The sequence below is a fragment of the Dermacentor andersoni genome, chromosome 8 (genome assembly GCF_023375885.2).
Source record: "Dermacentor andersoni chromosome 8, qqDerAnde1_hic_scaffold, whole genome shotgun sequence".
Lineage (NCBI taxonomy): Eukaryota > Metazoa > Arthropoda > Arachnida > Ixodida > Ixodidae > Dermacentor > Dermacentor andersoni.
Window position 1 is genome coordinate 17020499 of NC_092821.1, and position 16531 is coordinate 17037029.

Consider the following 16531-nt stretch of genomic DNA (forward strand, 5'->3'; position numbering starts at 1 on the left):
ACCCGGCTATATTGAACTCGCAAAGAAACGCTATCAGTTCGATATAGAGCATAATTTGATATAAGCTGGCTAAATAATTGGATGTTATAAAATAAAAGCACATACCATTTACAAAATCACTTTACTGATGAAACTTAGTTTCGCAAGAAATAGTCCTGCATTTTCTCCTGCTTGGGCAACTTCACTGCCTGCGATGCATGCACTTTTCCGCATTGTCTAAGGAGTCGGTGCAGTCGAGGCCACAACCTTCTGCATTCGCGCAGAAGCACTGGACTAGTGCGGGCGCACCAATCACTTCGGAGGATGTGGGCAAAGGACCGTGGTTGCTTTCCTCATTGTGCCCACTTTCACTTGTTCTCGGTACGATGTCGGCAATGTAGTCTTCGTTTTCTGGCTCTTTCGTGGTCGCGGCACCATCATTTGCACTCACAAACTCGTCCACCGCGTATTTGTCAACAACTTCCGGAAATTCTGACAGCTCACTCCAAACTTCGGCAACACCGGCAACGGCTTTGTCATATTCATCAGAATTTACAGTCATCACCGAGCACGCAGAAGCCGGCACGGCTGAAGCATTTTCGGATGACCCACTCGTACACGGCCGTACGTAGTATGCGTCAGGCACCACGGGCACCGGGTCGGAAGTTTGGCCGCTTTAGCTCCGATCTCTCCCTCATTCATCAAGATCTTCTGCAATTTCTCAGATAATCACACGATGGTCCCGCATCACCACAGCGTTCACTTCGGCAATGACCTGGTCATTTCGGCACGTTGATGGCTGACTGGAGCGTGGCTCGCTCTCCACCTACGTGCGGCCGTCTTTAAACCGGTTGTACCACTCCTTAATCTGTGTGCTGCTCATAGTATCCTCACCAAAAGCCATCTGAATCTTCCGAATGGTTTCCACTTGGCTGTCGCCCAGTGTCTGGCAAAATTTGGTGCAGTAGCACTGCTCAAGTCGCTCCACCATTCCTCGCAATAAAAAAACCGATGAGAGCACTGCGCACTACCTCACTCAAACGCTGTGTCCCAGCAACTGACGCTATCGGCAGGCAGGAAAAAATTTGCGCATGTGCACGAACGTTCAAGGTTGGCTGATGCAAGCGCATTTGTTTCATATCCAAAAGGTGTTTGCAAGAAAAAATAAGGTCAGACACTTTTCTAACAGACCTCGTATGCATATGTACATATATATATATATATATATTATATATACATATATATGTAGTGTGAGCATCTATATTATGGACGACATCTTCATCTGTACATAACATTCACCATCGCTCGTGCTTTCGGAATAAAAGCGTCGAGTAAAACTGTTGCTTCCCAAGTGGTGGAAGTGCTTTAAGATCCCTTTGACCTATCACATTCATCTCCTGGAGGTGCCAAGATGAGCCAGTAGCTTTCACTGGCCCCGTTCAAGTGCCAGCCACGCCACCTTCCTGGACTGTAAGCAGCCATCAGTGCGATCCTGAGGTGTTTGCGGGCCTGCTTGGTGATGACGCTGAAGACTGGTTGGACAACTACAATCGAGCAGGCTCCTTCAACCGCTGGGGCGATGCTCTTAAATTATGGAATGCTGCCTTCTACGTCACTGATGTAGCCAAGACATAGTTGGCCTTCTTTCAAAGAGCATCTTCAGCATATTTTTTGCAAAGCTGTGGTCCGCTCTGAAGTTGCGAAGAAGAAGCTCTCTGAGTGCATGCAGCATTATGGCGAGTCCTATACGTCATACATTAAGGATGTTCTTGTGCTTTTCTGTTGTGTCGACAACGCCATGCCAGAAACTGACTGTGTCCGCCACCTTCTCAAAGGCATCGGATCTATCGCTTTCAAAGTCCTTGCGCCGCAATATCCTTCGAGTGTACACGACATCAGCTCTGTCTGTCAGCGCCTCGATGCCTTGCAATCAATCCATTTGCAGCCCGACTCGTCCGACAACCCCTGACCTGCAGTACTGAGCTCTGAGCTTTCATTAAAGTTCTCATTCATGAGCAATTGCAAACTCGCAATTTGTCACCTTCTTCTAGCACTCACTTTCATCCTGCTGCTACAGGCCTGCGCGACATCATTAAAGAGGAATTGGCCACCCTGAACAGCGCCAAACATGCAACCACTTCTCCTTGCCTGCCACTGCCTTCGTACGCCCCCACTGCTGCAATACCACCCGCATCTTCTTGCGCCACATTGCCTTTGCCGGTTAAAGGTCAGTTAGCATGTTTACTAATGCAAGCGCTCAATCTACCCGACTTCTCTGCTTGGCATCAGTTGCGCCCAACTTGCTACTACTGCGGCATACATGGGCACATCTCCCTGTTTTGCAGACACTGCCAACAAGACCAACGACGTCGCTACGCTGCCTTTGAGCCTGATGCGCATTCTCCTCCTAGATCATACAACCAACACTTTCATAATCTGTCCTGTCACCGGTCCCCATCTCTCTCCAACATGCCCCCCAGTTCACGTACCTCAAGACGCCGCTCCACATCGCCATTCTGATGCTCCGTTTCTCCGCTTTGCCCGGCTTCTCAACCCCCTATCCAGCGCCCAGAAAACTAACCTGTGCAGTTTTTGGTGGGAAAGCTGCAGGTTTGTGAACTGTTCTCATTCCTCCTGAGCGCCTGTCAAACATGTTATCAGTGTCTGTGGAAAGTGTGCGGTTATTGGCTTTGGTTGACACGGGACCTACTATTTTTGTTATGCGTGCGGACTTGCGCTCCCGTCTGAAACAAGTGAAAACGACTTACATTGAACTATCTCTGCATGGAGCTGATGACACAATTATTTGACCATCCGCAGAATGTACTGCACATGCTATCATTGATGGTATCCGTCACGACATTCAGTTTGCGATGTTGTTCCCATGCGCTCACAAGCTCATTTTAGGGTGGAACTTTCTCTCGTTGGCATGCACTTTAATTTCCTGCCAGCAATGCGTCATAGAAATGACTGAGACTGACCATTCTACTGACGACGACAAAGGACGATTGCTTTTGTTCATAGCTGCCGATTCTGTGCTCCCTCCTGACCACGACAAACTTCATCCACCGCCATCCCGATGGCGATGTGTTTCTCACTCCATACGGCCGTTGTCTTTCCCGTGGGGTTGTCTTCGTTTCAAGTATAAGTCTAGTGCCTTTCAAAGATGGTTGTGCGTTCATCACCGCTTTAAATACAACCCCAGAGACCATTATTCTACTTCAAGATACCACTGTCACTTGCTGCGTGGACACTCAACCACTCTTCGTTTCTTTAGTTGATGCTTCTGAAACGATCCCTGAGCTGGACAAATCTGCTACTCCATCCGCCCTTGCTTCCCCAATAAGCCCTAAACTTACTTCTTTGCAGACTTGGGCACTGCAAGATTTGCTTATGAAACACCAGGCATCCTTTGACGCCAATTCTTCTTTACTCAGGCAGACTTCCGTCGCATTCCACTGCATTGACACTGATAGCAAAACTATTGTGCGTCATCGTCCCTACCGCGCCTCCTTAGCTGAGTGCCAACTCATTGAGGAGAAGGTCGCAGACATGCTGGAACATAACATCATACGCCCCTCTGCAAGTTCTTGGTTATCACCCGTCATTTTAGCACAAAAGAAAGATGGATCGGTACGTTTTTGTGTTGATTACCATGCGGTCAATAAGATCACTCGCAAGGGCGTCTATCCGATGCATGGGGGAGAAATGCGAAAACACCCGTGTACTTAGATTTAGGTGCACATTAAAGAATCCCAGGTGATCAAAATTTCCGGAGTCCTCCACTATGGCCTGCCTCATAATCAGAAAGTGGTTTTGGCACATAAAAACCCCATAATTTAATTAAAATTTTTTTCTATCCGGTGCCACGTATCGATGACGCACTTGATTCTTTGCAAGGGACGCAATACTTCTCCAACCTAGATCTTCGTTCGGGCTATTGGCAGATTCCAATGCATGAAGTTGACAAAGAAAAGACAACCTTTTCTACTCCTGATGGCCTTTACAAGTTAAACATAATGCCTTTCGGCTTATTCAATGCTCCCGCCTTTCTTTAACCACCGTGGTGGCTTAGTCACTATGGTGTTGGGCTGCTAAACACGAGGTCGCTGGATCAAATCCCGGCCACGGCAGGCATATTTCGATAGGGGCGAAATGCAAAAACACCCATGTACCCAGATTTAGGTGCACGTTAAAGAACCCCAGGTGGTCCAAATTTCAGAAGTCACCGCTACGGCGTGCCTCGATCAGATCGTGGTTTGGCACGTAAAACACCATAATTTAATTTTTTTAATGCTTCCGCCATGTTTGAAACAATGATTGACACTGTTCTTCGGGCCCTCAAGTGGAAAACCTGTCTCTAATCTCGACGACGCTGTTGTCTTTTTGTCGACTTTCCCCGATCATTTGCAGCGTTTTGATGAAGTGCTCACGTGCCTCGCAAGTGCTGGTCTTCAACTAAACGCCAAGAAGTGCCGCTTGGCTAGCAGAGAGATTAAAGTTCTGAGTCATCTTGTAAACAAATGCGCCATTCAACCTGATAAGATTTCCGTAGTGCTCAAGCTTTCCATGCCCACTTTGTGTGATAAAACTGCGTGCCTTCCTTGATCTCGCCTCGTACTTTCGATGTTTCATCTGGGACTTTGACACTATTGCAGCGCCCCTCCATGGACTTCTTGCCAGTGCCAGCCCCTTCCAGTGGTGCGATCAGTGCGAAGCCGCTTTTCAGGAACTTAAGCGCGCATTTACCTCCCTACCCGTCCTTTGTCATTTTGATGGTAAGGCACCCACCCTACTGCACACTGACGATAACAGCCAAGGAATCGGCGCCATGCTGCCGCAGCGTGACCTTTCCTGTCATCCAGCAGTGACAGTGAAAGCAGTGACAGTGAAAGGTCCAGCAGAACCTTTCACTGTCATCGGCATTGACCCTTACAGCCCTCTCCCGGCCACTGCAGAGAGCAATCGATGAATCGTCACTGCTGTGAATCACTTGACGCGGTACGCGGAAACTACCTTTGTCCGCTCAGGTACTGCTTCAGAAGTGGCTGCCTTCTTCATTCAAGCTATCTGCTTACGCCACGGAGCCCTTCGCACCCTTTTGAGTGATTGCGGCAAGGAATTTCTCTCAAACATGTTTGCTGAAGTTCTCCGATGGTGCAACACCGTGCACAAGACAACCTTCAGCTACCACCCCCAAACAAATGGTCTGACAGAGCGATTTCATATCACACTCAGTGATATCGTAACTGGGATGTTATTCTCCCCTTTGTGACATTTGCCTACAACACCGTTGTTCAGCGTGCCATAGGTTACTCCCCGTTTTTCCTGGTCTACGGCCAACATCCAACCTCTGCCCTCGACATTTCTTTATTTTCTGGCACTTTCAATGCTTCTCCATTCATTTGCGACCAGTTTTTGTCTTGTCTTAGCCAATGCCACCACCGTGCCTGCATAGACGCCGAGGTGAGCCAAGAAGACTCACCAATCTGCGCCAACTACTTTTTTGTTGTGCCCTCAGCAATGCGTCGAGAGATTCTGCACGCCCTACATGACGAACCGACCACTGGGCACTTTGGTTTCTTGCATACCCAATCAAGGATTCAAAAGAAGTATTACTGGCCACGCATGACCGCCGACGATGCTTACGCCAGTACATGCCAGACTGCCAGCGATGGAAGACACCACAAACAAGGCCAGCGGGATTGCTGCAGCCAATCGAGCCAGCTTGCCGACCATTCCAACAGATCATTATGGACTTGTTCAGGTCATTTCCGACATCAATGTCTGAGAATAAGTGAATATTCGTGGCTACTGGCTACATTACCCTCTATGCCGAAACAGACACCCTACCCGAAGGTACCGCAGCCAAAGTGGCGAAATTGTTCGTCGAGAACATTCTGCTGTGACATAGTGCCCCAGAAGTCCTCATCATCAATAGAGGAACGGCGTTCACTGAAGAGCTCACCCAAACCATTTTGCAATACAGTCAGACAAGCCAAGGAAGACAACTGGTTACCATCCGCAGACGAATGGTCTTACAGAGCACCTGAACAAGACCTTCGCTGACATGGTTGCAATGTACGTCGACGTCGAATACAAGACGTGGGATGCCATGCTGCCATACACAACCTTCGCTTGCAACAGGGCGGTGCATGAAACAACGCTGATCACACCGTTCAAGCTGGTTTACGGCAGGAACCCGATGATGACTCTCGACGCCATGCTGCCACACATCTCCGGCAAAGAGAATATTGATGTCGCCACCTATCTCCAGCGCGCCGAAGCCCCACAGCTCTCCCAGCTGCTCATAAGGAACCAGCAGATGACCGACAGCCAGCACTAAAATCTACGACGATGATACGCCGAGTACCAGCCTGGCGACCGTGTTTGGGTCTGGACTCCAATATGCCGACAACAACTTAGCGAGAAACTGTCACAGTGCTGTCCGCTGTTTTGGACCCTACAAGATCATCCGACGCATTGGCGCAATGGACTATGAGGTCGTGCCAGATGTAAAACGCAGAAATGATTTTCCGAGTTAACTACTGGGCCGATTTTAATGAAATTTATTGCATTTGAGTGAGAAAGTTAACTTCTAGTGACTGTTGGAAGTGAAACTTGGTTTATGGCCTGAAATTTTTCACAAGGTTTCTTTTTTATATAACTGCGCCTTTAAAAATGGAAGCCTGAGATTAGGAATTTGTCCCTCTGCATCAAAAAGAGATATCATCACTCTGTAAATTGCATCCATCAGAACATACAAAGCGGACAAAATTAACATATTAATTTACATCTTACATGAATTTGTTACAATGTTCATGAAAGCATTTGCAAATGTGCTACTCACATATTAGTGGTGGATCTGAGAACCATGCATAATACCTCAAATTTATACCCTTTAGATGTGCCATTATATGCAATTCACACAATTGCGATATCGCTTCTTTTTTAATTGCTGAGTTAGAGTTAAGGACTTGATAGTTTTGTTCTTAAAATTTGCAGTTATTGACAATATTTATAAAACAAACCACCGGCCTAAATAAAGAATCTGCTTCCAACAATCGCTAGAGTTAACTTTTTTCTTTTAAGTACAGCCAACCTCATTAAATTTGGTGCAGTGGTTGCCGAAAAAAACAATTTCACCTTTCCCATGAATTTAGATAGGAGTCCTCGAGCTGAAGCTTTGTCTTAAGCCTTTCTGCACCCACTGACGATTTCTGTTGTTTTCTTTATTACGGGTACTTTTGTTCTTCACTCTTGTGTTTGTAGCATCGGGACGATGCTTTTCAAGAGGGGGGCATTGACATGTGTACTTGTTTATTTGTCTCTGGTGACCGCTTTTCCCCAGCTAAGAAATGTTAAACGTAATTGCTCGGCGCAGGACACGCCTGAATGTATGAAGTGTTTCTGAAATGTTATCGATGGTTCTAGCCGTTGTGTGTTGTAACTGAACCTTGTGTAATCTGACTGTATGCACCACACGGATTGCGTACCACTTTCTGAAAGGCAAATGGGCTCATGCCATGTTCCGATTGTTGTATTTGCAGTGATGTATTTTCTTAAAATATTAATTGCACCACAGTCATTTATTCAACTTTGTTTTGAAATGTACAAAAAGTAGCCACCCAGTAATGGCCAAGATAGTCAGCAGCATTGGCAAAAATATGATGCAGATCCAATGCATTTGTTGGAATCGACATGAGGCGAAGCTTTCACGCAGCAGTCAATTAGATTCTATAAAACTAGTTTTATTTTCACCCGATGAAACATGGACTCCTATGCAATGTTTGCTTATGCCCTGCACAGGTCACAACTCTAATGTCATCTAATGTATACATAGCTTGGTGAAATCACTAAAACGTCAGCTCAGTAAGACTTGGACTGACCCGTAAGGCTGAGTTTGGGTGAGCCTGGCTAAGTAGAATTTGGTGAATGAGTCAAAGCAAGCTCAGCTAAGTAGAATTTTGGTGAATATAAGTCAAAGCAAGCTCAGCTGAGTCTGTGTGAGCTAGGCCGAGTAAAATTTTGGGGTCTGCACACACATGCCATTAAATCACACTATGGAATAAAACAGTAAGCAGCTGCATCTCAGAATATAACAAAAGGAAGGTTCAGACACACAAATTTCATGCTGCCTTTGTGTACCTTGCAAGTTGCATGATACTTATTTTATAGAGGCAGTAATGACAGGACATGGCCATGAGTTTACGCAGTAATACATGTAATTGCAAACTCATTAGCACCTCTCCCTCTGTCTTGCTGAGCACAGCCTATGCCTTGTGATATGTCTGCAGATATTATTAGCAGTAGATGTGCAAGAACCATCCGCACTTGAAAAGATTCTATCATTCGCAGAAAGGAATGCAACTGACTGACTTCACCACACAATTTTGTTTTGCTTTTGTTTAATGCACTATCTACTGTTTATAAAAACAAGCGGTTTGCCTGCTATCTACATTGTTGCACGTGTTTTACAGGAGCTAGAAAGAGAGAAGCAAGGAAAGGCAGGGATGTTTATGGCAAAGCAGTTACTTCAAATACTGCAATATGTGACGACCAGCATAAGTAAAACAATTTTAATGCAATGAATTAAGTGCAATATGCAATCACCTTATAAAGTGAGGGTTAATACAGCTGTATTAAGGATACAAAGTCTGCAACACATTAAAGGTTTATTGTTTTTGGTGCAGGAAAAAAAATTATTGGGGGCAAGCTCCACCAATGGAAAAGCTGGCGCCACCGTCGGCGTGACGTGGCATGAGGGATCACGTGGACACATCGGCCACGTCGGCTGCTTCAGAAGCACCGAAGCGAGCTGAAAACGTCCTACCTGCGCTGCAGTTCTGATTAGGTGGTGAGGCTATACCGCCATGGATGTCTGCTTGACAACATTTGAAAGCACTATAATAGGTAGTGACTGCCTTTGGAGGCGTGTAGCATGGTAGGCTACTGCTCGGTGCCGTAGTGCCGGACGTACGCAACGGAGTCCGTGGTGTCAGCCTTATTTACACGTAGCCGCAGAACAAGAAGCTGCGTGAAGCTTGGCTCGCGAAACTTAGAACCGGCAGACAGCCGCCGGCTACAGCTCGAGTGTGCAGCAAGCACAGACGCGAGGAAGATTTCTAATACAGTGCTAGGGCTGCAATGTTCAGTGAGTAGCACAAAGCGCGCAATGAGACACTCGCCCGCGCGCTGCCCGGCTCATGTCATGAAATTTTGGCCTATGAACTTGTTGATACTAGGTACTGGCAAGTTCACAGTAATGGAAAGGTGACCATACAAAGTACATAAAAAGAGGCATGACATGCGCTCAGGCTTGTGTAGCACCAAACAATGAAATGTACTGGATTAAAGGGACCCTGATTTTGACAGTTTTCTACAAATATACTGAGTCGTTAGAGTAGGTCCTTCTGATCATTAATTGACGCATCTAAGTGTTCTGCGTAAAGCATGTAACTTATTATAAGGGTTTAAAAATGCACATCGCTGCCGATCACAGCACACTGCGCGGTGGTATCTTAAGCCGCCCCTACCCATATGACGCAAATCACTCATATGACGTCAGTGGGGCGAGCTGTCCGATTGGCTGACCAGGGCGCGTGAACGATAATTTTTCCAATTTTATGGTAAAAAAATAATGTTCGTAATAGTTGAAATGTTAGTTCATTTGCTTTTATAGAAAGAATGTAACATAAAGGGAATGCACAAGAAAAATCAGTCAGTACACTTAAGCACTTCCAGCACACAGCAAGTGTCGTCTGCTTGTGTTACAACGTGCTCAGTCTTTGACGAGAGCTCCGCCATCAGTGTTGGTGTGTCTTTTCGCGAGCGCTATGATTCAACTTTGTAGCTTTGTGGACTGCAAACGTAGCGACTGGCAATATGTCAAGCTGCGACATTGTGTCCCTCTGCAAGCCAGTAGACGAGCGGACTGGCTGCAGCACATCAGACTGCCGCTATTCGATCAGCACCAGGATTTGTGCGATTTGGCCATCACTTTACACCGGAAGATTACTAACGCAATAGCGTTTCGCGAGTCCGGTATTAGGGTAAACGCAACGGCAAAGGGGACATGCCCTGCCCATGTCCCCTTGCGTGTCGTTTCATGGGATGAACAGAAGCGCAAATGTGAATGGTCTGCACGGTGCAGCCACCTGGTGGCATAGAGCTCAACCAGACACAGTAGCAGTAACAAAATGTATTCTTTGCTGCTGGTGTAAATTTTTTGCAGGAGTGTAATCGTTAACACTTTGTTTTTGTAAATGTTTAAAATGTTTTACACTTGGTTAGAGCAATATTAGCTCTTTCTTTGGCTGGTTAAGCTCTGTGCCAACGGGTGGCTGGACCGTGGAGACCGATCAGGCAGCTCACGTACGTCTACGCTTATGTTCCTCCATCAGCTTGAGTTTATGCTTTCACCGTTCAGTCGAAACGTTCCGCTAGTGTGTGGTTACCGGAATACCAGACACATTCGGCGCTGCGACAGAATGCTCACAACGCATGTTGCTTCGATAGCTCTTGCTTGCGGTCGGCGGCCAAGCGGCTAGCAGAGAGGTTTCACGCGGGCAGGGGCGGGCTCCAAAACAACCGGAAGTGGACGATGTGACGTCGCATCATGACACAGAACCAGTGAAGGGGGAGCTTAGCCCCGATGGCTCAGCGAACGAGTTGAGGAGGAAACGCATGACTAGGGAGGAGGGTAACTTGTTATTGCTTGTAGCTCCATTAATATGTAATGTTTCACTTAAATTGTGGTGCGAATGTTCTACTTAAGTTGTACCTTATGCATCTACAAAATTTGTCCAAACTGTTTCAGGGGTCCTTTAAATAAACCAAGCAGCAGGTAATTGCTCGCTGAAAAGACCGATAAACATGCAATGTGAGGCAACTTGAGAAATAATGGTATTTAAATGTCCAAGACCTCAGAAGAAAAAAAGATTCAATCATCGTGACGGGACATCCCGAGTCGCCCTGGTAGGTGTCGAAGTTCGTAGTTATAACGAAATTATTTTTGAACAGCTCTGGCAGTTTCCACGCAATGATGGTTGCTTGTGTACTGTCAAATGATTATATGCTGCTGCCTACAGCTCACAGCACGATGCAAAAACGCGCTCGCAGTGAAAGGGAAACATTGTGCGCGTACATGGATGCAGGCGCGCCGTCGGTCACCACGAACCTGTGCAATCGCTGCATTGATGCCTCATTCTGTTATAGTCCATTAAGTTATACAGACAGCCCATTATAAGAACACATTCCACATGGTTTTCTCAAAGCGTTTGCCTCCCTTTCACGCAAGATGCCGGTTCTAGAGACTCCATCACGGCGACCGCGCGCAGCAGCGTTCACTGTGCATATTCGGTAAAGGGATAGCGTCTGCAAAGGATGCTCTGCTTTCAGTTTGCCCAAGATTATTATTTTGACAGTAAAAAACTTCCCTCGTTTTGCGAGTACTTACAGAAATGTCCAGAAAATCTGCCGCGTGGTGTTTTTATTGAGCGCCATAAGCGAAACTTGCAGGAGCACGCCGCATGATTCCTCGTACTACGCAAGGGCAATGGCGACTCCGTAAGTCCTCGCCCCCAATACATCAGAAAAAATATATGTATAAAGACTGTTTAAATGATGCTTATTGAGCATCCACACTTGAAAAGCAAATTGACGATGCAATTTATTCCTAGTCATAGTGTGAAATATGGTGTTGTGGAAAATTCATTGTGAAATATAGTTTGCCTGTTTGCTTTGTGAACTTGATAAAACAGTCATCTCACATCTCATAGCAGAAGCAACAGAACCTTGAAACGATAATTCACCGGGAGAAATATGCATGAAAGTGGAAACCAACAGACTGCAATATGGTCCCACATACAGCACGAATTTGAAATGGATAGTATGCTGTCATGTCATATCCCCTCGACACAGCATTTGACCGGAATTGCATAGTCTTTAAACTTCTCCGTCCATAAAAGCATACTACGCTACAACTGTGGCGTTTTCGTATATCAGGAGTAGCTTGTACGCAACAAACCAGAAAATTGGGATGACATCCAAAGGCCACATCTTCTCGTGAGAAGTACCTCGTAGTATTGAAAACTCGCAGTGCACGCCAGTAATGGAAAGGCAGGCAAAAGTACATACTATTAGCACTCGAAGCCAATGTGACGATGCTGGCTTCGGGATTTCCAGAGTTTTCAAGCTATACCGTCTTGCCTGACACACTCGCATTGTCACAAACCACCTAGCACATTCTTCAGGAGTCTTCTCGGCATGCTTAGCCTGTGCCTTTTGCTCATCTTGTTCAGTTCATGCCCAGCACTTGCCAATGACTTCGGGGTTGGTTGACTTGCGCTCGGCCTGCTGCCACTTGCGTTGCTACTCCATTCTTCCCGCTTGGCCTCTCGATCGCCCGATGAATCCTGTACATACATAGTACACAGTCTGTAGCAACTGCCAGAGGAGGTGAAGACAGCGTGCCTGTGCCAAAGGGTTCTCCGTATCTTCCACAACATACACTTCCATCTCCAAGCTTGGCGGCCTTCGATTTGTACCTCTGTCACACGGGCACCCGCGAACTCCTTTGAACTCCTTTATCTTGAAGGAAATGCGCTCAGTGTCCCATAGTCTCCCTTCTGGTAAGCCAGTTTAATGGAACTTTTGGCAAATGTTGTTCAGCAATGACCATTATGGCTGCAAGGAGTACTCTTGTTTCCAGATAGCTACAGCTGCGATGAAAACAACATTAACAAAATTGTCATAGCTAGCTCACTTACAATTTTTTTTTCTTGCAAAATACTCCATGCAATAGAACTTTTCAGTCTGTTTTTAAGGACATCAGCGCCTATACCCTGTACACTAATGCTTCACCATGCCCCATGGGGAAATCTTCTGACATTTCGTTAGTTTATCTGCATGCATCGTGTGATTGTGCATCACAATGTGCAATCCCGGCGCCTCATCGTCCCTGTCGCTCGCACCGGCATCAGTGGAGCACAGCAGCAGCACCCCTTCACAGCCATTATTTCACAGCACACAACCACAACTTGTCAGTTGTGCATCGGTTGAACAATGTGCCCCCTGCATGATGATGATGATGCCTGTAGCCACATCTCTCTGAATCGGGAGATCAACGGGTAATGCCAGATTGGGCCATAAAACAAATGAAAATAGGAAAATGGAAATATAAAATGTAATGCGTCTCTGCTGGTTCATCTACTGCCCCTCCCCATCTTTAACATAACACGATCACAGCGGCACTTGCTCACACCACCATTGTTTCAGTCACCTCTTTGTAACATCCATCATAGAGGCTCCCCCATGCCACTGAATCTTAGCGCCATCGCGAGCACATTCCTGTGATCGTCCGCTGCAGCACCCTGGCTACGGGGTGCAACGTGATGCAAGTCTAGACATTCAATGACGCCGTGCTTAATGGTCTCCTCCCCAGCCTGGCATCAAGGGCAAGCCATGCTTAGATCCGCAGTGAACTTGACCCACAACATGCGTGTTCTAAGCACACCATTGCCTTTGGAGTTGTCGTAGATGGTCTCTGACAATATTAACTTTTCTAGCACAGTATTTCGCCAGGACAGTCTTCACTCGAGTTGCTACCACCCATCTCTTGGTCGCTACCCTCTGCGTAGCTCTTGCACCCTCTGCCTTATGCCACGCCGGAGGCTGTTGCGACGGCTGTTTCTCGAACCTTGACTGGCGTTACTATTGGGTAGCGTGGCGTTGTCGGCAGGCTGCAGGTGTCCGGTAGATCATGGCGACCAGACAGGGACGAGACAATGTCTAGTGTGAAACTTGCACTGTTATTCAATGGTTGAAGGATATAGAAGAAGAGAATGAATGAATTAAAAATACATTGCGAGGCTACTTAAATAGGCCCACTAAAATCGTAGGTGGGATCTTGCTCACGTCAACGTCACATGACGTGCACCGAGTCTGGTCGGGGAGGGGCAGTTGATCCTTCCTCCTAGGCGATGTTGCACGTGCGTGCCTCCTCTGGCAGCAACTCGTGGGTCCCGTTTGGTTCTAGAATGGGTGCTCCCCTAGAGTTGCACAGTTCATGAAAAGAGTTCTCCCCTAGAGTCACACACACACAAAGGGGCCTGTAATCACTGCGGGGCACCCGCCAGACTGGAAACGACTCGAGACAACCATACCAAATTAGGGATCCATCCTCCATTTCGATTTGGCATGGTCTTTGAGCATCCTTTTTGCCCGGGGTGTTACATCCCAATCACAACAAGGGGTTCAGTGAGTCGGACAGCCTCTACTATCACTGAGCCAGCCACCAGGTTTAGGCAACCCATTTTGTTCTTAGTGAGCCGAGGTGAAAGTATTTATATGCTTCCTGAGCCCAGTGCCCCTCCAGCATGCCACTGAAGCACCTCTCGTATGAAATGAGGAGTCTGGCGGGCAGTAATGATGAGTCCAACTCGTCATTACTGCCCATCAGCAGGTCAATATCATCTGCATAGAAGCGTGCAGGTAGCTGTCGCACCTTTAGCATGCCCAGCTCTGAGTAGCCAAGATCGAAGCCTAGCCCTGATTCTGACAGATCTCTCTCCATCCCAAACACATACAGCATGAAGAGGAGTGGCAACATTGGACAGGCCTGTCTTAGCCCTTTGGTTATCCTAATTTGATGGGTGAGCATGCTGCCCCACTAGACAACCGCCTGGGTCTGTGTATAGGCCCTGTAGCAGGCAGAGCAGTTCCTCCAGTATACCGAGTACCCGCAGCAGCTGCCACAACCTGGCTTGCTCAATGCTGTCGCAGGCCTGAGAAATGTCAAGGAAGGCACCAAAACGCTAAGGTGCACCAAAGCAAGAGCGCAGTGTGGCCAGCGTCGTTTTCAACATCGCCATGATTTGAGAATAGAATTCTTGCAGTCACATATAGCATACTTTCTTGCTATGATTTTATTAGATTACATACTGCGTAAAAAAAAAACAACTAGAAAGAGATTGCGTTAAGGTCGGCTACATACGTAAACTTTTGCACGTGGACACAAGCCCAGCTACGCCGTTTTTGTTTGTGTACCATGCAGCTCCCGTTGAAAGATAGTGCTGCCACATGGGACACGGTCTTAACTTCCTTGTCGTAAATTTCCGTTTCGGGTGCACGGAGCGGAAAACCGGCGTCAAAGCGACGAAATTCGCCCAACAGATTTGCGCGTAAACAAAAAAAGTAAAAGAAAGAAAGGCAAGGAAGGAGTCAACCGGGTGTCGACGCTAGAGAAGACTAGACATACCTGGTCGCTGCAGCTCGGCGAGCGCGAGCCGCCGCTCTCATGCGATCAAGCAAGTGTGCACGTTCCCTCGCCGGCATCAGAAGGTACCGAGTCCTTTGAAGTTCTCTGCGGTGAGCCAATTCCGCTTGCCGTTCTTCTTCGCTCATCGAAGCCCATCGGATCTGCTTAGCCGTCCTGCAACGCAGGAGACGCTCGTTGTATTTCTCCGAAGTCTCGGCAGCCACGCGTCTGTGTTGGGCGACTCTGTTCCGCTCCAGGGCGTCCAAACGTTGCGGGACGTCCCGCCGCTCCTGGCGTGCACGATATGCACGCATTTGGGCGAGCCGGGCTTCGCGAGCTTCACCTGTCTTCTTGGCGTGGCTGGCGCGTGCTTTGGCGAGACGAGCCGCGCGCGCGTCGGCACTTTCACTGGCCCGTCGAGCGCGCGCAGCCTCGGCTCGTTTGCGTTTCTTCTCTTCAGCGTCAACAGCTGCCTTGCGACGCGGCGGCATGCCGCCGTTATGAAACACTCACACACAAGGAAGACTCACGCGGCCAGCGGATTTAAACACTTGCACTTTTCACTGCTTGAGACCTCCAACCACAAGCTACCGACCCAGCGCACACTTGCGCCCCGATCAACGTCCCGATGATGAGAAATGAAGCATTTTTCTAGGATGGATATTATGAGCGCACCGTTTAACTTTGGCACCTCGCGCCATCTGGCCTAGGGCGCTGCAGTTAAATTTGATGGCACTTGGCGGCGGCACGGCAGGGGGCGACAGTTACTTAACCGACAGTTTCTGTGCTTAAGTGGTTACAAGATAACTAGATCCCAGATACGCTAACAGTTCTTTAATTATGTGCCAACTCTGTGTGAAGTCAGCAAAGAAGACCTTCTGGCCTTGAAACCGAAACGGATTTGAAGCAAAGTGCTTCTTAAAGTGCTTGCCCGCACCAGCACAGTGTGCGTGCTCGCTTACGCTCCGGCTGTTCGGCAAGCGCTAGCCGCCGCTCACGTGCGATCTAGCAAGAGCGGCGTACGCGTCGGCGAGTCCATTCCGATTCCTTACGCGAAGCCAATTCCACCTCGTGCTCTTCGCTCGTCGAAGCCTTGGGCCGCCCTACAGCGTGCGAAACGTTCACGGTATTCTTTGGGTGTGTCGGCAGCCACACGTTCGGAGACCCTCTCGCGCTCCAGGGCCTCCAAACGTTCCTCAATGTTATGTTGCTTCTGTTGGGCACGCTTTGAGCGCACTCGAGCAAGGCGCGCTTCGCGCGAATCGGTAGGACCGGTACAATCGGGTACTCTCC

The 16531-nt window shown here is 47.8% G+C and overlaps 1 protein-coding gene across 3 annotated transcripts in view; it reads right to left on the reverse strand.

The window, feature by feature from the left end:
• The window catches only part of LOC126526730 (uncharacterized), a 94829-nt gene extending 78901 nt beyond the window's left edge, over positions 1-15928 (reverse strand). Inside the window, exon 1 of one of the 3 annotated variants that reach the window (XM_055068265.2) lies at positions 15239-15920. In XM_055068265.2, the coding sequence (XP_054924240.1) occupies positions 15239-15729 (491 nt within the window). In that variant the 5' untranslated portion in view covers positions 15730-15920. Of the gene's footprint in view, positions 1-15238 lie in introns of all 3 variants that reach the window. The other 2 variants (XM_050174591.3, XM_055068267.2) reach the window with 2 other exon arrangements.
• Between the last annotated feature and the right edge of the window lie 603 nt (positions 15929-16531).